The following is a 22,973-nucleotide window of genomic DNA, read 5'->3' as shown; positions in this document are numbered from 1 at the left end:
CTACCTGTTTCCTCCAGCATCTTCACAAGTTCCTTTGCTGTTGATCTGGGGTTGATTTGCACTTTTCATGCCAAAGTACGTTTTTCTCTAGCTGACAAAATGTGTCTCCTTCCTGAGTGGTATGACAGTTGTGTGGTCCCATGGTATTTATACTTGCATATTATTGTTTGTACAGATGAACGTGGAATCTTCCGGCATTTGGAAATTGTTTCCAAGGATGAACTAGATTTGTGGAGGTCTACAATTTTTTTCTGAGGTCTTGGTTGATTTCTTTTGATTTTCCACTTATGTCAAGCAAAGAGGCAGAGAGTTTGATGGTAGGCCTTAACATACATCCACATTTTGACTCCAAATAGTCTATCAGAATTGAATTGTCTAATTGCTTAAAGACTTTCCCAACCTTTTTAAAGGCACAGTTAACAAAGAGTATGTAAACTTGTGACCCTTTGGAATTGTGATATAGTCAATAAAATGTGAAATAATCTGTGTGTGAACATTGCTGGAAAAAAATACTTTTGTTCTGCACAAAGCGGATACCTTAAATGATATGCCAAATGTACAGTTTTTTAGTATAAAATCTGTGGAGGGCTTATTAAGTGAGTTTTAAAGGATTCACCCTAAGTGTATGTAAACTTCTGACTTCAATTGTAACTTAGCCAATAAATGTGTTGTTTGGTCATTAAACAAATTCAAATTAAAAAAAAAATCAATGAAAACTGTCCACTTACATGCATAAAGTAGAAAATAGAAAGTCTAAATGTAATTAAATAGTTCTAGTACTGCTGTAGAACACAATGCAAAATTAATGGAAGGTGACTGGTTCATAGGACTCACAGGACTTGTCAATTAATTACAAAACTTGAAAAGCTTCCATGAAAACACACTTTTCCAGCAAAACATTCTTAAGCCATATTATCAGACAAGTGAGTGTCTACATGTTTCCCTGTGTTTGTGTGTATTTTCTTTGTTTACTTCAGCTTTCCCAAAGATGGGTTGGCTAATAAGAAGTCAAAGCTGACACTGCATAAGTGAGTGTATGTGGTGTCACACAGGGGACATCCTAATGGCCAGTAATGGTAATTCTCTGCTGTTCAACGGGCTGGCATTATTTACTAAGGCTCTTTATCTTTAACACCGATGATGTCACTTCAGGTGTCCTTTCACCTAGACCCAGCTCTTCTGCCCAGAAGTACTCAAAAATGAAGGCAGTGTCATCTTAGTCAGTCTCTATTAAGACTTCTGCCCGAGGACGTAATTTTGCAACACTTTTTTTTTCCCATCATACAGGGTTTGTCTTTGAGGGTCCCAACTCTTTATGAGTGTCTGCCTGTCCCTCTTACATTGGGAATGTGTCCTCTGATGGGCCTACGGCACATGTGGAGATGATTTCTACCATACTGATGACACAGGCCTGCTTCATACTACTTTGTAAAAGAAAACATGAGTTCAGAAAATGGATGGTAGTGATCCAAGCCTGGCGAAGCTCAAGTTGAATGAGTCTGCTGCAGAGAAATGACACCTTTGTAATCAGAAGCCTGATTAGTCACAGTCAATGATCTTGACAGATTATTAAGGTTTCTTTCTGCATGCCACACAGGGTAAAGACACAAGTTGGTGTCTTGAGTATCAAGTAGGGCCAACTTTGTTATTTAGCTGATGCCTTTATCCAATTGTGATACAATTGGTTATATTTCTTCTATTTTTCCAACTGGAGTCAAGGCAGGTGAAGTGACTTGCTCAGGGACACACAGTGTCAGTAGCAGAATTTGAACCTAAAACTTGGGGACTGAAGTCCAAGTCTCAACTACTTCACCAAACTGCTTGCATGCATTGATTCCCAATTTGTGATGGCAATATTACAATTATGAAGGGAATCCGGTTACATAAGAATTGTAAAAAGGCTGCTCAAATTTGGTCCTAAAGGCTACAGTGGCTGGCAGTTTTTGTCATATCGTATCATTGTCTAACCCGGTTAATCCAGACCAGGGTTGTGGTAGGTGCTGGGGTCTATCCCAGCTAGCATAGCATGCAAGGCAGGAACAAACTCTGGATAGGTGCCAGTCCATCACAGGATGAACACACACACAAACCAAACAAACACTGTACTTTACTTTACTCCAATTCACCTAACCTGCATGTCTTTTGGACTGTGGAAGAAAACTGGAGCACCTGGCTGACATGGTAAGAACATGCAAACTCCACACAGAGAGACCCTGGTCTCCTTAGTGCAATGGAACAGTGCCACCACTGCACCAACCGTTGCTTGTTAAGATTCCAAAGCCTTCATTTGTTCTTTTAGTTGTAAACCACTGCCTTCATGGTTTTACTTGGCTCTTAACTAGCTGTAATAAACAATACAAATGACAAAAGAACCAACAGCTCAGCATTTAGGTTGGTCCCATTTATATTTGTTTGTTCATCGTGAGATATCTATTTTAATAAAACATTTGGAAAGAAATGGAAGAAAAAAAGTGAATGAATCTGCTCTGGCCCACAACACTTCTGGGTGATCTTATAAAATGCACAATTTACAATATAAGAATGACCAGACATGGCCAGATGAAAACACTAACAAGCAATAAATGAAAATAAGTTAAATTATCCTCAAGGATTAACTTTTAATTGAGCTGCTGGTTTGAACAAAAACTTGCAACTACTCTGGGCCTCCATTACTGATCCTGAGGAGCTGTGGACGACACACTGCTTGATTGTCCAGTCGCTCTAATGAAAACAATAAAATATTAAGACTGCAACTACTTTTTAAGAGTCTTCATGTAGGATGATTATCTGTCATATTTATTAAAAGCAAATTAATATTTTCCACCCCGCTGAATCCGAACACAGGGTTCTGCTGGAGCCAATCCCAGCCAACACAGGAACCAATCCCAGGCAGAGTGCCAACCCACCGCAGGACACAAACAAACACACCAAGCACACACTAGGGCCAATTTAGAATCACCAATCCACCTAACCTGCATGTCTTTGGACGGAAACCAGAGCCATAGGAAACCCACACAGACATGGGGAGAACATACAAACTCCACGCAGGGAGGACCCGGGAAGCAAACCCAGGTCTCCTAACTGCAAGGCAGCAGCGCTACCACTGCACCACAGTGCCACCCGATTCAATGTTTTGTTTTATTAAATGTGAAAAAGAGTAACTTCAAAGGGAAAAGGAAACGCTACAATAAATTAAATAAATAAGCAATAGAAATAGCTCAAGTTCAAATTTATTGTCCATTGTCCACATTGTACACACATTTTCTCCACAGCTTAGTGACAGTAGGAAGATTTCAGCACCCTACATAGAACACAGGGCAGTAAACACAGCATCTGGCAATATATGGTGCACCCACGCAGCCCAACATGGACACTGTCCAATGGCTTGAGATGAAGACTGGACTCCTTTGGTACTATGTCTCTTTGGAGAATCCTTGGGTACCGCTGGTTTGACTTTGTGTCGAATGAGCGGTTGCTCACGGAGTCCTGAATGAGGCACATTATCTACATTGTGAGGGAGCATCAGTTACTATATTATGGCCATGCGGTGTGATTCCCTGAGGGTGATCAGCTCACAGGATCCTCATTGTTGAAGACCCGAGTGGCTGGACCAGGCCAAGGGGATACACACATAACACCTGGCTACAGCAGATAGATAGTCATTTCCGGAGGGTGGGACTGGACTGCATATATGCCCGGGGGGTTACCAACCAGGATTTTGAGCTGCTTCTTCATGTGGTGGGTGCGGCAATGAACTGTACCAGTGCATGCTCCCTAAACTGACCTGACCTGACCATGTAGTCCTATGCAGCATTATTATGAGATGTGGATAAAAAACTGCCTATGAATCGAATTGTGTGAGCACTAATGATCTTGAACCATCTGTCTGAATGCATGAGGGAGAAAAGTGACTGCACAGGTCATTATTAATGCAATTTGTCCTTCTAATGTACCAAGTGTTATAAGTGTCCTGAATCCAAAAGCAGCTGGGCACCAATTAAATCTCTGTCAACTTCACTACCCTCTCTGTAGTGATCTATGCAGGTGTCACTCTAGGATGTCATGCAGCCAGTAAGAAGACTCCACTGAGCATCAATAAAGGGAGTTGAACATAGATGAAGACATCACGGCTTTACTCGGACTCTGAGGCTAGTAAAGGTGTGGGAGCTTCTTCTTGACAACAGCTGAAATGTATTATGCCCATTGTAGGTCATAAATGTTTGTGACCTCTTCATGACATTCCTTCCAAAGCAGATTGAATTGTGTTCTACCTCCTGCTTCCTGAAAGTTTGGATCTGCTCCTTGGTTTTGCTGAAATTGGGGGGATGTTTCTTGTCCTCACACTATTGTGTCACAAGGCAATCCTAATTATGGGGTTGAAGGTGTCTGAAATAAAGAAGGGAGCCTTAGCATACTACCCTACAGGGTACCAGGACGAAAGCTCCATGCTTGTCCATTAACTACATCCTTTATATTACAAAGCATGCTTTTAAACACCTTAATGTATTCTGCTAGAATGTTACTACAATATAAATGGAGCACAGGCAGGTCTACAGGGTCTGATAATGAGATGGTTGCAGTTGACTGAATTGAAGGCCTCACGATTTACAGTACAGTTCAAATGCTAAGCCACTGAGCCACTGAGTATCATTCGTGACCTTTTCTAGTATCCCAAAAACATGCTGTTAGGCCCATTTATGACTATCAAATCTCTCTGTGGGTTTGTAAGTAAACATGTGCCCTCTGATGGACTAGCATCCTTGAAGGGCTGGTTTCCCCCAAACAGACTCCCAACAAACCTGTACTGGACAAGCACATTCCGATAGATTCAGTATATACACAGACATTAACAACCCACAGACAAGTAAACAAAAAGATAGGCCACAACTAAGGTCATGTTGCCCTCGGAAAACTATAAACTGCACATCTGTTTGAAAAATCAGTAGCAGTTCAACATAATCCATTTTAGCCTTCTCTGCATGTGGTTTTTGTGTTTGTTTCAGTTCCGAATGAGGTTGTCTGACTCCAGCAGTTGGGTTTAATCTTCCAAGCCACATGACACAGAGATCAAAACCCCTGCTGCTGTGTTGTTTTTTTGGTTTCTTTTTAAATATGGACAAGGGGCGTGGGGTGTGGTGTTCAGTCTGATTTGGTTTCAGGCCATAAGCAAAAATAAATCCTGCAAAATATAAGAAGTAAAAAAAGTCAATGTGGTCAAATAGTCTGCAAAATGGGTAAAAGGACTTGATTATCTTACACAGGTAGGCAGCCTCAAGATGACTTAAAACCTAATTAAAAATTGCATAAGGTGACTGTGCCATTTTAATAAGGTGCCTTTCTGAAAAAAGAAAACATATTAAATTTCTGTTCATAATGTGCCTACATACATCAATTGGTGGTTTGACAATCTGAGTCAATTTAAAATAAATGAAAGAAAAAGGGTGAAAAGGCCCAGCCCACAGAGATTCAGTATTGGAAAATCAATGGACGGATGACACAAAGGCTGATAGGTCACTGATGAAGGTTCACGTGTAAAGAAAGAAATGGACAAGCTTTATTGTTCATCTCCAGTTTATTTGGAGCAAAAGCTACATAAAGGGATATGAAAACATATTATTACAGAGTAAGAGGAAAGAGACTCAAAGCATGTTTTAAATATCACGAATGCAGAGAAAAATCCCATAAAGTATTTTTTAAAACTTTCCACTAGAGGTCAGCAGACACACAAAAAAGAAACAATGAAGGTGTGGTCTTGAAAACTGAACTGTGCTCCTCATGTTGTAAAATGAAGGTTTTATGCCCATCCACCTATCTATTTTATGTTGTTATTTTTTTTTTTTTTTGCAATGGGGCAAGCTGGGTCAGCAAACAGTACTTCTAATTCAAGCAACCTGAGCCAATTTACACTCAACACTCTCACAGAAGCTTGTCTTGGGGCTGTGAAAGGAATCCAGCTCTGAACACAGGGAGAACACAAAAATCACACAGAATGAGTCCCTCCCAAAAATCAAGAAGTGGGAGTTTTGATTTTTTTCTTTTTATTTATCTTTGCATTTTGATCATCCAAAAATAAATGACTGTTTACATTATCAAAGAAATTCTGACTAGGAAAGTCAGCACCAAATGATCACAGTATAGTAAAATACTTTTCATTACCATGAAAGTGCCACTTAGAAAGTGCACACTTAAAATATAAACACCAAGAATAAATGCCTTCCACTCATTTGAGATAATTCATTACTTGCTCTGTCTAGGGCTGATTCCAGTCTTACAACCAGTGTGCTAAGATAAGCCCTGGACCCCTGGGACCCTGGCTTGGATTAAGCAGGTTTGAGACTGATGTTTAATAAATGGTGTATTATAAAATTTTCATTATGCAGCATTATATAGTTTCGTTTTATTTGGTGTATCACAAAAAGCAAAATTAGTAAAACACTTAAAAGTATTTTGAATTTTTAGCACATTAATTTTCAGAATAGCTACTACAATTAGCATAGCAGTTACCCATGCTGAGTCTGTTTCAGATTCTTTAGTTGTAATCCCAGCAAAGTCAATACTTGTGTGCAGTTTGCCCTTCCTTCACATGTCTGTGTATGTCCCTCCAAGTACTCCAGTTTCTCCCCACACATCAGTAAATTAGGCTGATTGGCTGTCTCTAAATGAATATGTAATGAGTGATCGTAAGTTGGCTCAGCGATTGGCTGGTTTCTCATCCAGTGATAATTCTTGCATTGTTCTTAAAGGTAACTTTCTAATAATCTAAAAAATATCTTGCCCTCTTTGGATTATGGGGAATGGAAGAAAAATATTTAGCCACATTGTAGAGTACTGACCTGCATATTGTGATTTCACACACATTGTAAAATGTTTTATACATGCCATTTTTGAACAAAATGAAACACCAATATGAGATTCTGCCATTGTACAAGAAGAATAGCCGTGTGCAATAGCTCAGCAATTAGTCTCCTCAGCAGGGCGTGGTTCCTTCTCAAAAGACCAAATCACAGTAAACTTTTTGTGCCACTTTTTTATGTTTTGATTTATTTCTGTAGCTGCATGAGGATTCACACAAACAAATAGAAAATGTATCCTTACCACATGAAAAACTGCATCAGGATTATGTGATAAAATTTATATTTTCAGAACATTTTTTTCTGTCGGAAACACTGAAGGCACAAATCAATACTCAAAAGCTGTCTTGGCTTCAAAAAAGAATGTATTTTATATTTGGTAAGTTTTGAAGCTTTTCCTCCATGCCCCATAGTCTCCATTGTAAAGGTCCAGAGTGAGAAAGATTTAAAAAAAAAAATTACAGAAAGCTATTAACATTAGAAACATTTTGGTGAGGCAATGCAAATATATTACTACCAGTAACGGCGTACTGCACGATAACGCGCAGTGAATATGCTTGACTTGAGCATTCCTAGTTTTCAGACTCTTTTTCTGTACGTTTAGCATTCGTTTGCTCAGAGGTTGATGCACTTGCTGGTTCCTGAGCAGCTCTTCTTTTCTCCACCCTAGCGGCTCGCTGCTTCTCTTCTTTCATCTGCATCTTTTCACGTTAAAACTGCGAGGGGTATCCCATGGGATCATTAAAACATTCCTTTACAACTGAGGTTAAAACACAATGAAGTGAGCACTCTTTAAAAAACGAGTTTTCGGTTACAACGCACGACCGCGTGCAGCATAGCAAAGTGTTGTACACGCTACATACAGCAATTCGCATCCGCGACAAACATGCGTCTTCTTAGATGCTGCTGCACTTAGTACACACCCCCCTCCCACCTCGCTACGCTGCACGGACGATTGTGTGTTGGTTCGTTCCGTGCATTGTTACAATGTTGCTTTTCTTGCTGATTTATTACATTACCGATTTTGCAAATGTTTAATTTTCTCCCTGTGCTTAAAAATTATTAAAAAACCGGCCTGATTATGCGGTGTATGGTACGCCACGGGTTGGCTAGTATTATATATAAAGGCTGCGAAGAATATAAGTTGACCTGAAAAATACCAAACTGATCCTTAAGGTTGATCAATCTTGAGATTGTTTTTAAAAAGCAGATTCTGAAAATGACTAAATTACAGTTTCTAAAATTGTAATAAAGGCTGACTTGGAAAAGGTAGCATCAATGTATATCATATGAATGCAAAAGCAAAGCTGTCAGGTTCTGCCTAGGTTTAAGGGACTTTTCTTGAATTATAAATTAACTTTATTTTATGGTTTGTTTTTACTTTTCAGGCTTCTATTGTGTGATTATTTTCGTCGCACACAGTAAATAAGTTGTACATAAGAAGTCCATACAGGCCTTGACAAGGTAATAAGTAAAAGGCTCATGCTTATTAGCAAATCACAAATGAAGCTGTTAAAATCCCCATTTTTACTGCTTTTCTTATCCAATAGATACAAAATAATTGGTTGTATATTGTTAATCTCTAAAAGTAGAAATTAAAGAGTTCTTATTTCACAGCAAAAACATTTGATCAACAGATATTCTTGCTTTTTATCTATAATAAGCAGGTACTTTCTAAACCAGAGCCATGCATTTCATACTGTAGGCCACACACATGGATCAAGTGATGAAAACAACTGCATATTCTAGCGGCCATATATTAGTGGTAATCCTGCATTACCTGAACATGCTTGGTCCAATTCAATTGGTACACGACTGGAACCAGACGTAAAATGGACATTAGTTCATCACAGGACCTACTCACGCACACAGGCCAGCTCTATTTTTCTAAATTAATAAACATCACCTGCACAGAAGCCACATAACCACAGAAAAGCCAAGAAAACAGAGAGATTAAGTAACTTCAGCAGGGAAGAAGCAAGGCACGGATTCAAACCCAGGTCTGTGAATATTATATTTTTATCGGATTGTTCCTTTAAACAAATTCACATATTCTAACTTATCTTGCTTAACTGGAAAAATCCTAACTCACCTCATTTAAGTCAGTGGATAACTGATGTCATATATTATCTAAAATTGATAATTATCACTTAGGGGAACTGTATAAAACTTTTTCAAAACCTGGCAGGATTCACTATTTATTTACATATTTTTACTATTATTAAAGTGCTACTCTGCTGATCTAGCTCACTTTCTCATGGATGGGGGTCAATTTGTTTCAAACTAGTTTTGTTAAACTTGATTTGCGTGTATGGAAAGTTTTTTTGATTTTAATAAATAAAAAATTCACATATTCTGTACTTAATAGTTTTGAACCAAAGCATTCTTCTGTTTTTTTGACATGTACAATGCCTTCTTAAGTTTAAGGTAGTAACATTACTATGCAGGTTTGAAAATATTATATTTTAAATCTAATTATTCCCATATTCTGTACTTAACAACTTTGATCTGTTGTATAACATCATTGGTCTCTTTTTGGCATTTATAATGCCTTCTTAGGCAACCTTACTCCTGTCTTAAACCTTATTAGTAATAATGGAGTACCTGTACTACTGGTGAAAGTAATGAAGAAACAGATACCTGATGGCTATGGTAAACTTTTTTATTTTTAAACAAGCCTTTTGACTTTAAAAACAAGGAAACAAAACAGGCTAAAGAATAATGGTGTTCAAGAAACGGTTAAACTATGATTAAACCCAACAGCTAATGTGGCCCTGCGGAGTTGTGAGTTTAAAACTGGTCATTTAAAAAGAGTAGTATTACGGGACAGCTAAGTAAATGGAAACAGCAGTAAGAAAGGACCTGTTCTGCAAATCCAACATGAAATCTTGTTCTTCTTTTTCTTTCAGCTTCTCCCATTAGGGCTTGCCACAGCGGATCATCTTGTTCCATATCTTCCTGTCCTCTACATCTTGCTCTGTTACACCCATCACCTGTATGTCCTCTCTCACCACATCCATAAACCTCTTTATAGGCCTTCCTCTTTTCCTCTTACCAGGCAGCTCTATCGTTAACATCCTTTACCCAATATACCCAGCATCATACTCTGCACATGTCCAAACCAGTGCAATCTTGCCTCTCTAACTTTGTCTCACAACCGTCCAACTTGAGCTGACCCTCTAATGTACTCATTTCTAATCCTATCCATCCTCGTCACACCCAGTGCAAATCTTAGCATCTTTAACTCTGCCAGCTCCAGCTCTGTCTCCTGCTTTCTGGTCAGTGCCACCGTCTCCAACCCATATAACACAGCTGGTCTCACTACCGTCCTGTAGACCTTCCCTTTCACTCTTGCTGATACCTGACTGTCACAAATTACTCCTGACACTCTTCTCTACCCATTCCACCCTGTTTGCACTCTCTTTTTCACCTCTCTTCCACAATCCCCATTACTCTGTACTATTGATCCCAAGTATTTAAACTCATCCGCCTTCGCCAACTCTACTCCTTGCATCCTCACCATTCCACTCACCTCCCTCTCATTGACATATGTTTTCTGTCTTGTTCCTACTGACCTTCATTCTGCTCTTGTATTTAAGGCATAAAGACAAACAGAGCAAAACACATGTCCAAAAAAGCAAGGATCCTCAAATTTAAACAGCAGGAAAATATGATGATTAGCTTTTTTTTATTAATGAAGATAAAATAAATGCACACATTTTTAAACACATTCAACCAGAAAAGGGTGGAGTGCCCTCTCAGGGTTGGGAGCGAGATCCTGTCCCAAGTGGAGGAGTTCAAGTATCTCGGGGGTCTTGTTCACGAGTGAGGGAAGAATGGAGTGTGAGATCAACAGGCGGATTGGTGCGGTGTCTGCAGTGATGCAGGCTCTGCATCTGTCTGTCATGGTGAAAAAGGAGCTGCGTCGTAAGGCAAAGCTCTCAATTTACCAGTATGTTCCTACCCTCACCTATGGTCATGAGCTATGGGTAGTGACCGAAAAAATGAGATTGCGAATTCAAATGGCCGAAATGAGTTTCCTCCGCAGGGTGTCTGGGCTTTCCCTTAAAGACAGGGTGAGAAGTTCAGTCATCCGGGAGGGGCTCAGAGTAGAGCTGCTGCTCCTCCGCATCGAGAGGAGTCAGATGAGGTGGCTTGGGCATCTGATCAGGATGCCTCCTGGATGCCTCCCTGGGGAGATATTCTGGGCACGTCTAACCAGGAGGAGGCCCCAGGATACGATGGAGGGACTATGTCTCTTGGCTGGCCTGGGAACGCCTCAGGATTTCCCCAGAAGAGCTAGAAGAATTGGCTGGGGAGAGGGAAGTCTGGGTATTTCTGCTCAAGCTGCTGTCCTCGCGACCCGACCTCGGATAAGCGGAAGAGGATGGATGGATGGATGGATCTAATAAATAATAAAACCACTATAGTCTGATTGTCCAACCACTCGGAGCAATCCGATTGGTCAATTTGGCTTTGATGAGTGTAAGTGTGAGGCACACCGGAGGAATAAAGGCATAGGAGGCACACTGAGTGTCATCTTCAAAGATGAGAAGTATAATATAGGACAGGAGGCAAGAAAGGCACATCGAAAGTAATGGAAGAGTCTGAGAAGCAGGCTCTATTGGAAAGCGCTTGAGAAAGGGATCACTGGTAAAGAGATGTTAGTAAAGGTGTATGAGGCACAACTGAGTCACCTTCAAAGATAGAAAGTATAAAACCAGATAGAAATTTGGAAAGGCACCTCAACAGTAATGACAAAGTCTGAGAAGCAGGCTGTATTGGAAAGCGTTTGAGGCAGGGAGTGGCGGTAAAGAGAGGTTCAGGCACACAAGCATAACAAGAAAAGACACCAAAGGTACACATAAGGGTGAGAGATTACAAATATTTTAACATTTATTTTATTACCTGTCTTCTATGGTCATCTGGCTAGTAAATCAATAAAACTTTATACATTCTAGTGGTATATCATTTGTCTGGGTGTGACCAATGTAAACTGATATCCATCATCACCATTTGACTTCATGATTATTTACATTTTATATCTTCAACCATGAATTCATTATCTTTTCCTGTTCACAACACATTTTGATGCAACTATTATTCTGGGTTAAATGTGGCTTAACCCCTAGACATTTATAAAATTTGGTTAAATATTCAGTTGTTTGCTTGAAGGCCACCCTGAGCAGTACTGTATGACTTCATTATTCAAACTTCAACAAGTGCATATCCTGTTTAAACTGAATAGAAAGCAGTAAACACTGACCTGCTACAAAGAGGGCATTGGCAGGACAGGACAGCGAGCAGCTCTCCATTCCTCCATTCTTGACACATGCCAGTTGTGCCTTGGGGGTAGGCTTCTTGCTTGGGAGACACTTCACTGCCTCTGAGAAAGAGAAAGGGTTAGGAAATCGACCCAAAAAAAGCCAGAGCAGCACTGCGATTTCAATCTCTTAAGTATGTTTTGGAAGTCTCTGTACAGTAACTGGCAACGAAAGTCACACTTTGGTGATGGAACTTGTGCTTCATCTATTTACTACTCAGTATAATTTTCATGACCACGGAAAATGAAGCAATGGTTCAGTTTACACTTATTGAAGGTTGTGATGTTCAAACAGTCTGGCGAAGAGTTTGACATATGATATGATCAGCTAATGACAAATTAGCTTAGGCTATGTTTATAGTGCATGATATAAATAAATAACGTACATATAACATCATATTTATGTCATAGCATAAAATTACGGTTAAACATAAGTGTCACAATGCTCTTGCTTTTGCAAGATATGTTTACATCAGCCATTTATTAGGTTTTATTATTTGTTAGACTGTTTATATAATATAGCATACCACATTGACAGATACCCGTCTATTGCCAGTCGCTGATTTACCTTCTGGTATAAATTAAGTCACATCAAATCAACTTATTCTTCTACTGAGGGATGTACCCCCCTGGCCGCTTATGGCAGCTCAACCCCCTCCTTGATAGCTCACTTCACTCACTATTGGTCCACAGTGGAATTTTTAGTTGAATTAAAAAAAAAAAAAAAACTCTATTTGCAATATTTGAAACGTGGAGGTCGTGTAACACAAACCCATGATCTCCATACTGCCAGAGAGCTGCACTACCATTGCACCATCTGCTTAGCTTGTTAACTCACAACTGAACCACTACAGTTCTTAGTGGAGCGGATGTATATAAAGTATACTATTTGACGTATGCATGTTAAATTGGTTGTACTGACATCACTGTTGTATTCTCCTAATGAAGATAAAAAACATGGTATATGGATGTGTGGATACTATATGACATACAGTTTTGAAGAAAAATGAGTGTTGCATGAAAACATTACACGATTTAGCTAATCTTTAAATATATAGAGAGTAGAATATGCTCTTCACTGAGTTCAGGCTTACAGCACTATAACAAGTTTATAGATGAAATGCAGCTGCAAACTTTACCAGTCACATAATGCACACGCAAAAATATAAATTAATTTAAATGAACAGTAAACAAAACAACTTCAATCTGATTAGCACAAAAAAAGAATTCTAACAGTATATATCTTCATTGATGTTCTTGAGATACAACCAATGGAGGAGAGGAAAACTGAAATTACAGTCAACAGAATTGGTGAAGAAAGTAAACATCTGGAGTTCATAGCCAGTTATGACAAAAACGTCAGTGAAAAAGTAAATACTCAACGCTCTTGATGTCTGAGTGTTGTTACATTAGAAAAATACAGAGTACAACGTGTACATTAGATTAATTAATAACTCAGAGTGGTGGCTCTGAGGCTAAGGATCTGTGCTGGTATCTGGAAGGTTGCCTGTTCAAATCTCGTTATTGCCAGATGGGATCCCAGCTTGTTGGGCCCTTGAGCAAGACCAAGTCAAGTTAAGTCAAGTTGAGGAGCATGCAGCGGTAAAAGGGACTACTAATGAGGTACTGAGTGATTTGTAGAGGGAGAAGTACTTAGATTAAAGAAGCTGAAATCAGACAAATAAGCTGGACCAGATAATATTTACCCCTGAGTTCTTAAGGAGGTTAGAGAGTACATATATAAACCCTTGACACATATTTTTGGAAAAGTCACTGTAAATCAAGCAACTATAGGTGAGTAGGCTTAATGTGCATCACAGGTAAATTAATGGAAGGAATTAATAAGGATAAGGTTGAGCAACACTTGGCAAGAACAAGAGTTTTACTCAACAGTCAGCATGGGTTCAGAAGAGGGATATGTTTCACAAACATACTGGAATTCTATGAGGAAGCAACAAAAGGATATAATTAAAGTGGAGCATATGACATTATTTATCTTGACTTTTAGGAAGCATTTGATGGCATGAGAGGTTGGGCATCAAATTAAAAGAAGTGGGAGTTCAGGGTGATGTTTTTAGATGGGTGCAGAATTGGCTCAGACACAGGAAGCAGAGGGTGATGGTGCGAGGAACCTCATCAGAATTTGGATTTAGGAGTTGTAGTGGATTGAACAATATCACCTGCCAGACAGTGTTCAGAAGCCATTAAGAAGGCTAACAGAAAGTTACGTTATATAGCACAATGTGTAGAGATGTGTAGAGAACAAAGGGGTTGTTGTGAAGCTTTACAAAACACTGGCGAGGCCTCATCTGGAGTACTTTGTGCAGTTTTGGTCTCCAGGCTATGAAAAGGATGCAGCAGAGCTAGAAAAGGTCCAGAGAAGAGCGACTAGGCTGATGTCAAGGCTACAGGGGATGAATTATAAAGAAAGATTACAAGAGCTGAGCCTTTTCAGTTTAAGCAAAAGAAGACTAAGAGGAGACATGACTGAAGTGTTTAAAATTATGAAGGGAATTAGTACAGTGGATCAAGACTGTTATTTCAGAACGAATTTATCAAGAACATGGTGACACAGTTGTAAACTTGTTAAGGGGAAATTTTGCACAAACATTAGGACATTTTTCTTTACAATGAGAACCATAGACATATGGAATAAGCTATCAAGTAATGTGGTAAACAGTAGTACTTTAAAGAAGTTCTGTAAAAAAACAAATATGCCCCTGGGGCAAAATATTCATTCATTCATTCATTTATTCTATCTATCTATCTATCTATCTATCTATCTATCTATCTATCTATCTATCTATCTATCTATCTATCTATCTATCTATCTATCTATCTATCTATCTATCTATCTATCTATCTATCTATCTATCTATCTATCTATCTATCTATCTATCTATCTATTTATCTATCTATCTATCTATCAAAAAAAGGCTTGATGCTACTTTGAAAAAAGTGGATAGGACTGGCAAGCTTTGATTGGCTGCATAGCCTGCTCTCATCTAGATTGTTGTAATGCTCTAATGTTCTAATTGATCTAACATTTAGGTCTCTTATTTCACTGGCTGAGGAGTGATGGGATCATAAATATTATTCACCCCTCTAGGTAAATAAAAATTCATTGAGGTCACCTTGATAAGCCACTTGCTAAGGACTGGAGAACCATACAGTAATCACAGTCATCTATCTAATGAACAATCGAGAGTACTAACTCAGTCTATAAACCACATTATGCATAGACATTCAGATGGTGGCCTGCAAGGAGAAATAAATGAGCCTCAGCAAAATCACTTGTTTTTTACTAGTCGTCAGGGAGCATGTAGCCTATTTAAACTGACCACTACTGCCCTTGGGAGTAGTGCATTGCATCTGTGTAGCATTTTGAAGGTTAAAGATTAACCCAGCATTAGAGAAGCAGCAAAAATATACCCGTAGTTATGATTTACTTCAGGTTACAATGGAAGGAAAAGCTAATATGCCTTAGCACTTTTGTCTTCTTATATCACCACTACCAGTTGTATCCAATACTGCCTGGGGTGGTCACTAAATAAATTCTCCTCTGGGAAAAATTTCAGAACGAGTCAAAGCCTATGGTCTTTTTCTATACAAATGGGAAATCTGTGAAAAATTTGGGCACACTGATCAAACATAAAAGTAGAGAATTAAAACAAAACTGAGTGCAATTATGAACAATTCTGTACATTCTCTCTCTGACACACTAACACTGAGGACTTTCAGCCAACAAATTATTCAGCAGAAGTGTGTCAAGAAACAGTACTGGGGCTCCTATATGCCTACAACAATACGCCTCCATAATGCCTCACTGTGACTGAAACAGCCAACTCAGAACTTTTCTTATCTTTTAAATTTTCCTCTTTGTTCAGACCAAATTGTATGTTTTATTTATTTATGTTTATTTATTTACTTACTTACTTACTAATCTATCTATGTATGTATATATTTATTTAAACAGCTTCTGTAAAAAGCCAAACCTCCCCACAGGGACAAGTAAAGTTCTATCTATCTATCTTTTAGATCAGCCATTCCTTTAAAGAAGGTTTTGATTAAAAATGAAAATAATCTGATTGCTTAAAGCAGGTAGTTTCACAAAAAATGAGCAAATTCTGTTGATAGGCAAGAAATATGTCCCTGTCAGGTAATTATAGCTGACTGAGTTATCTAAATAAGTAGCTTTACTCATCTGACCAAAGACCAATCTACAAAATTTACAAATGTTTAGAGCAGGAAAGTTCATAGATTCTGAAGTGCAACAGTGCTTATCATAAATGTTATATTAACATAGTGGTTGCGGTTCTTCTGCCTCAGTTTGACCAGCTCTGAATAGTTCAGTTTTATTCCTGGATATTTTTATTACATTATATAGTGATCTGAATTTTACCCAGCATGAGTGAATGTACATGTATGTGTAGTAGCGGACTTCTGTCTTGTTCAGGATTGAATTCTGTCCCAATGCTACCAGGACAGGCTTCCAGTGACCCTAAAATTTAAAAACTAATCTGAAAAAAAAGTATGAATGAATAACTAACACAATATAGATGAGGATTTGAAAGTTATGGACTATGCTAGTTAATAGTGAAGGTATGAATAATTTCCTAATTGAGATTTTTACTCAAAATAATCTTGAAGAGGCAGGATAACATTTTTTATAACAAAAAAAAAACACACACAAGAAATGCTCTCCTGACACAAACCTACTTACCAAGACAGTCCTTCTTGTTCCAGTGTATCTTCTGCCCAGGTGGACAGGTACATTCAAAACTACCAACAGTGTTCCAGCATCCATGTTCACAACTGCCATTATTGATGCTGCACTCATCAATATCTGTAACATATTGACAAAAAGAAATGGGCTACAATTAGAGCTTCTCTGTTATTACTCACCCTGTCTGACAGTGGCCAAGTCACTTGGGATAAAGTACCTGCTAAATAGGAATAAACAATAATAAAAATAACAACATCCAAACTGATTGAAGTGAAAGGATCCTAGCAATTTAAGTCCTTTAACTTCTTCATTGAGATATGGCCATTTAATTGAGAATTCCTCTGATTTCCCTTGTATCACACAATTTCCTGAAATTGAAATAAATTCACTTAACTTTTGATTCTAGTTTTTTTTTTGTTCTTCAAGAACAATCAAACATATTCATTTCAAAAATATGTAGCAAATAAAAGCTGCAGTTATTTTTAGAATCTATGCAATCATCATCTAGAATTGTCAAATGTTTTACTTGGCTGTTGATCCCATCTTGGTATGTTGTATAGCTTTGTATTTTCTTCTAATTCATTAAAACATGCTGGACATTTCTGTTTGACCTCCATTGTATACTTGTCATCAACATACTCAATTTTTAATTTCTAAAAATTGATTTCCGAGAGTAGCATGAAGGAGATCTGAATCAATCAGTATATTACAAAAATCAAAGCTGGCCTAAGGTGGCAGCCAAATTGTCTTTTGCCAAGGGCACTGAATGCCTTAAACTCACCAGAAATATTAAGTGCGGACGGCAGAGCGGCATGTGAAAGCATGCCTGCTCAAATGGCAAGAGGGAAATCCCCATCAAAAACAAAACAAAACAAAACAAAAAGATTGATCATAAAAGCAAAATGCAGACAGAGCCAGGATGAAATTGCAGGCAAGCTCTTTGTCAAGTAATTACACTTTAAAGGTGGGGTACTGCACGCCTTCTTCCATTGAGCCAGCCGCTTTGTCCAAAGTCTTACACATAGAATTGAAACTAAGCTGTCCTAAAATAAATACAGTATTAGCGACTTCCAATACAGAAACTTAGGTTTCCAAAACAGGCACCTTAATGTTCTGTTAATTTACTCATTCACATACAGGAAATAACTGTAATAAGTTGTGGCTTGCAGGAGACGCATCGATCCCTAAAATCCCAGACACGACTGCTACAGAGACAATCCAGGGTTCAAAATGAAGTCTTTTGTTTACAACAAATATACCTTTCCCATGTTTCTTTACCATACTACCATAAAAGGGTTCCAACAACCAACAGTACAGCACAGCAAATTCTGTAACCCTTCCTTTATTTGCTCCTTTCTCTTCCACTTCACCCAGGCGAGTGTTGTCCACCCCCACTTCTAAATCCAATTCTCTGGGCCAAGTGGAGAACTCTCTTTTAACTCCATACGCTGGAATAATTCCAATGCTTAATCTGTTGTCTCCAGGAAACACTTCCTGGCCTGGCAGGGCCCACATGGTCCTTGTACCATCAATATCGTGACAGGGCAGTCCCATGGCACCACAACTTTCATGGTGCCCTGCAGGTGTCCATACTGAGGCTCAGCAGATGAGATGCTGCCTCTCAGTGTACAGGTGGTCTTTTTGTCCATGGCAGGCAGTCACCCACTGTCCTGTACTTCCTGGTGCCCAACCAGTCTGTGGTTGCTGGGACACCAAGCACTGTGTAGCTGTTGAAGCAGCATCTGTCTGTGTCCATGACCTGGCACAGAGTTGGATTATCACCGCTTCCCAGCTAATCTTTCTTTCTCATGGCATCCTGGCAAGACAAATGAACAGGATGTATCCCAGCAGGAACACCGGGTGGTCTCTCACAAAGTAAAATAACTTATTATTAGGAACTTAAAAATTCTAACACAGACACTTATCCTTTTTTAAGGAGGAAGGATGCCACGGAGATATTTTGTACTCTTAGCCCTTCTAAAGCAGAGAAAAGTTTATAAATGCAGTGATCTTGATTGTAGCCAGAGGACACTTACTTGTGATGTAACTGCACTTGGAAGTAATGTAATAAGATTACCCCAGAACCAATAAAGGAAGCATGGTGGGTTGCGGGTTGGTATGGAGAGTTTGGAGAATGGCTGAGTACCATTGCTGTGTGCAGAGCTTGTGCAGATTGAAATATATCAAGAGATATAAATATATATATATATATCTTATATATAAATGTCTACACATGGAAGTGTGTGTGTCTGTTTGTCTGGCTCGGAAGTTCGGGGCTACTACAGAATGAAGCTCAGAGAGCCAGCAAGGCAGCCCCAAGTTAACAAGTAGGAAGAACAATGTGACTCTGTTGCCAAAGTAAAACCACAGAGAAAAGAGAGAAACTCTTACACAAGCGAGACGAGCACATCGGCAAAATGGTATCCCTTTTACTTTTCCTCCCGCTGCTAATACACAAGTGAGGTGAGCATGTCGGCAAAATGAAACCTAGGAGAGACATGGCCAGAGTAGTTCCTTTCAATTACCTGACATCTCTATGTTTCAATTTTTTTTCTGATGATTTCAATAGTTTCTAGGGCCCCAGGCTTTTTACAGCATGGGCTTACACAGCTAGTATATGTTCTTATATATAATTTGATACCATCCGTATGTATGGTTTTCGCGTCAATACCCTGTATGTATGGTGTTCGACTCAATACAAGTTAGAACCATGCAATAGAACTCTGCCTCTGTAGTTAGAACATAATGTAGCAAACGTGGACGCAGTATTGCATGATTGGCTAAGAATGTTCGAATGCTTCAGTGACGCCGCTGGACGTATAGTAAGTCAGTGTTGGTTCTAGCAGATAACAGTAAGTTCAGTTGGTTTTTGGAACATTGGTTTGGTGGGGCGTACTTTCCAGGACTAACATTGTCGAAGCGACTTAAACCCTTCGACAGCTCCGGAACCATAAGTAATTTAGAACGTGTCGCCATTTGCTTGGTAATCTATCTTTGGGCAGTTTGGTTTTGGCATCCGTCCTTCTGACATCTATTGGCAAACTGAGTAATGATGGCTGGGTATTAACAACGGTCATTGTTTAAATTTTGATCAGATCAGATCTAAAATAACCACACCAACATAATTATTACTCCGACTCTGATTAGAGTCGTTTGTTTTGAAAATTTGTTTGCCAGAAAAAATTAAATGAGGTGTACCGAAGAGCTGAGTTCACGTCTTACAGCCCCGTTTAAACAGATAGCTCTTCATTACCTCGGCCGAAAAGGTCTATTTTAAGCACAAATCAGTGCCATGATAACAAAATCATTTCAAGGACTTAAACAAACAAATAATTCTTTCAGAGAAAGTATGGATTTCACAAACGTAGAATTTTTATCCCAATACGATCAGGCTCCCAGTCGCTAGTATATATATATTGTCAGGGATGCCAGGGGCGATGACCCGGCCGGGAGAGGGTCTACGCCCGCCCTGGATCACATGGGGGCCGCCACCCTGGTTGCTTTGGAGGCCACGGGTAGAGGGCTTGGAAGCCCAATCCTGTAGGGGCCCGTGGTCACCGCCAGGGGGCACCCCAATGCCTTGGGAACCCTGGACCTCAGCACTTCCGCCACAACAGGAAATGCTGGGGAGAAGAGAAGCAGGGACACCCGGAGATCTTCCGGGAGAACAGCCGGCACTTCCGCCACACTGGGGCGTGTCAGCGGGAGATTGCCGGGGAGCACCTGGAGCACATTCGGGTGCGGATAAAAGGGGCCCGAAGAAAGGCAAGGTGTGAGAGAGGCCTGGACTTTGGGGGACTTGAAGGGTTTGTGTACACTGGATTTTGTAAATAGTATTGTAAATAAACGTGTGGTGGTGGAAAAACAACATGTCTGCCTGTCTGTGCCTGGGTATCGTTCACAATATATATATTTCTATATATATATATACACAGTATATTTCAAATATTTTCTCTTTATCTGCTGCAATGGCAGCATTTGAAACTTCAGCCATATCCTTTGCTCACATTATCACTGCTCAGATATGCAACAACTCCACAAAACTAGAACGAGATGATACAAAGTCATTGAAATAAAACAGTGCCAGTTTGCAGGATTTGACAAGTAACACAAATCAAATGGTTTGGCAAAAAAAAAAAAACAGCAAAAAACATTACAAAGTTCTAGAATTTTATATCAAAAGCAATTAGCAATGTTACTGATAATGTCACTGACAACTGTGCTATAATTTAGAAAAGCAAAATTTTTTTTTTTTTTAATCTGGAGTTGTGCCAGTCATTCTCAGTTCAGAGTTTCATCTTTCCCTAAAGGCAACCTAGCAGCTTACAAAGCTAAAGTAAACTTTGTAGCTAGTAACCATGCTGACCTAGGTGTAAACTTTGTCATTTTAAGACATCTGATTTATCAGATCTTGTATCATGTTCATAGAAATGACATACAGGTAGTAAAGTGCCTACGTGCACAGCGCAATGTCTGGAAACATTTCTGCAATGTGAAATCAGTGACATCTAAATCGTAGAACAAATAAAGATTTTTTTTAATAGAACTGTACACCAAAATCAAATATACAGGCTGTCTCTCTCAATTCAGAAGGAACATCGGTGTGGATTTTTAAATGCTACTACTAACAAGAAATTTCAGGTTGATGGGTGAGCTGAAGCAAAGGTCATTTGCAGAAACAAACAGATTCTAGTGGTTCAGTATGACTAAAGCTTTTTAGAGTGAGTATGGAAAAGAAGGGAAGCCACTTAATGAATAGCACAACAGCATGCATTGAGAAGAAATGTGTTTTTTGTGCTCTATATATATTCATGCTTTATGTTTTCTCACACCGTGATCCTCGTCAGGACAAGCAGATGGGAAGATGAGACGGGATATGTTGTTCTCTCAGTCATCCCATTGTGCACTTTTGTAAATAATCTAATGATTTATAAACACGAGGGCAAATCAGAAAGTAAAGACTATTACTGCAAACATTGTGCAGTAACCACAACAGATACAATATGGCACAATATAACATGTTTGTGATGGCTTATGGGTAGTTTGAACATACACAGTACAGCTCTCTGCTATTAGTATAGTTGCGGCCAAATTCAAATGAACTTGGATGCTCTAGTATGGGATTGCACCAATGTTGAACAATGTGTGTACTGAGATTTCTTTGGGCAGAAGGAGTGAAACTTGTGGAATTTCACTGAAGGGTGATGGCTCAGGCGGGACTGTGGCAACGCTGCTGCCTCGCAGCTATGAGACCCGGGTTTACTTCCCGGGTCCTCCCTGCGTGGAGTTTGCATGTTCTCCCCATGTTTGCATGGGTTTCCTCTGGGTGCTCCGGTTTCCTCTCAAAGTCCAAAGACATGATTCTAAATTGTGTGCGTGTGTGTGTGTCCTGCCCGGGGTTTGATTGCTGCCTTACGCCCTGTGTTAGTTGGGATTGGCTCCAGGTGACCCTGTAGTTAGGATATGATGGGTTTGATAATGGATGGATGGATGGGTGTTGGCTCATAATGGAAGTGAAAACAGTATGACTCTTGGAAAAGGTTATGAATGGGCAGAAGGGTTTAAAGCTGAAAGAACAAGTGTAACCAATGAAGCTCTAGCTGGTCACCTGTCAACATTACATACACAAGTCCACATCGACATGAAGAATGCCTTCATCAGAGAAGAATGACAGATTGCGTTATCCACTGTTGCTGCACATTTAAATATCAGCTATGAATCTACGTGTGCCACAGTGCATGATGACTTGGGGCACCATAAATTTTGCACAAGATGGGTATCTAAACAGCTTACTGATCTGCACAAGTCAACATTCTTATAATATACTAGCCATGTGCGCCCAACTACGTTGCGCGTGTTAAAGTTGTCTGTGAAGGGATCCCTGTTTAAACGCGGCTGCCAGTCGTGAACTGGGCCCTTCGTCACACAGCATTATGATTTTTTATAAAGGAAACAAAATTAAAAAAGAAAACCCTTGGATATTGATTCGATAGGAACGGCCCACTCGGAATCACTGTCCGAATAGTAATTATGTGGTGGTGTAGGAGCATTTCTGTTTCTGTCCGTTCACAGT

General features: G+C 39.4%; 1 protein-coding gene across 2 annotated transcripts in view; it reads right to left on the bottom strand.

The window, feature by feature from the left end:
• Window positions 1-22,973, bottom strand: part of scube1 (signal peptide, CUB domain, EGF-like 1) — a 542,580-nt gene that overhangs the window by 50,488 nt on the left and 469,119 nt on the right. For both annotated transcript variants that reach the window (XM_039761828.1, XM_039761830.1), the window contains 2 exons: window positions 16,898-17,020; window positions 12,118-12,237 (listed from right to left, as the gene is read on the bottom strand). In XM_039761828.1, the coding sequence (XP_039617762.1) occupies window positions 12,118-12,237; window positions 16,898-17,020 (243 nt within the window). The remainder of the gene's footprint in view (window positions 1-12,117; window positions 12,238-16,897; window positions 17,021-22,973) is intronic.

Source organism: Polypterus senegalus, chromosome 8 (genome assembly GCF_016835505.1).
Source record: "Polypterus senegalus isolate Bchr_013 chromosome 8, ASM1683550v1, whole genome shotgun sequence".
Taxonomy (NCBI): domain Eukaryota; kingdom Metazoa; phylum Chordata; class Cladistia; order Polypteriformes; family Polypteridae; genus Polypterus; species Polypterus senegalus.
The sequence above is the reverse complement of the archived record's forward strand: the minus strand, read 5'-3'. Positions and strand labels throughout refer to the sequence as shown.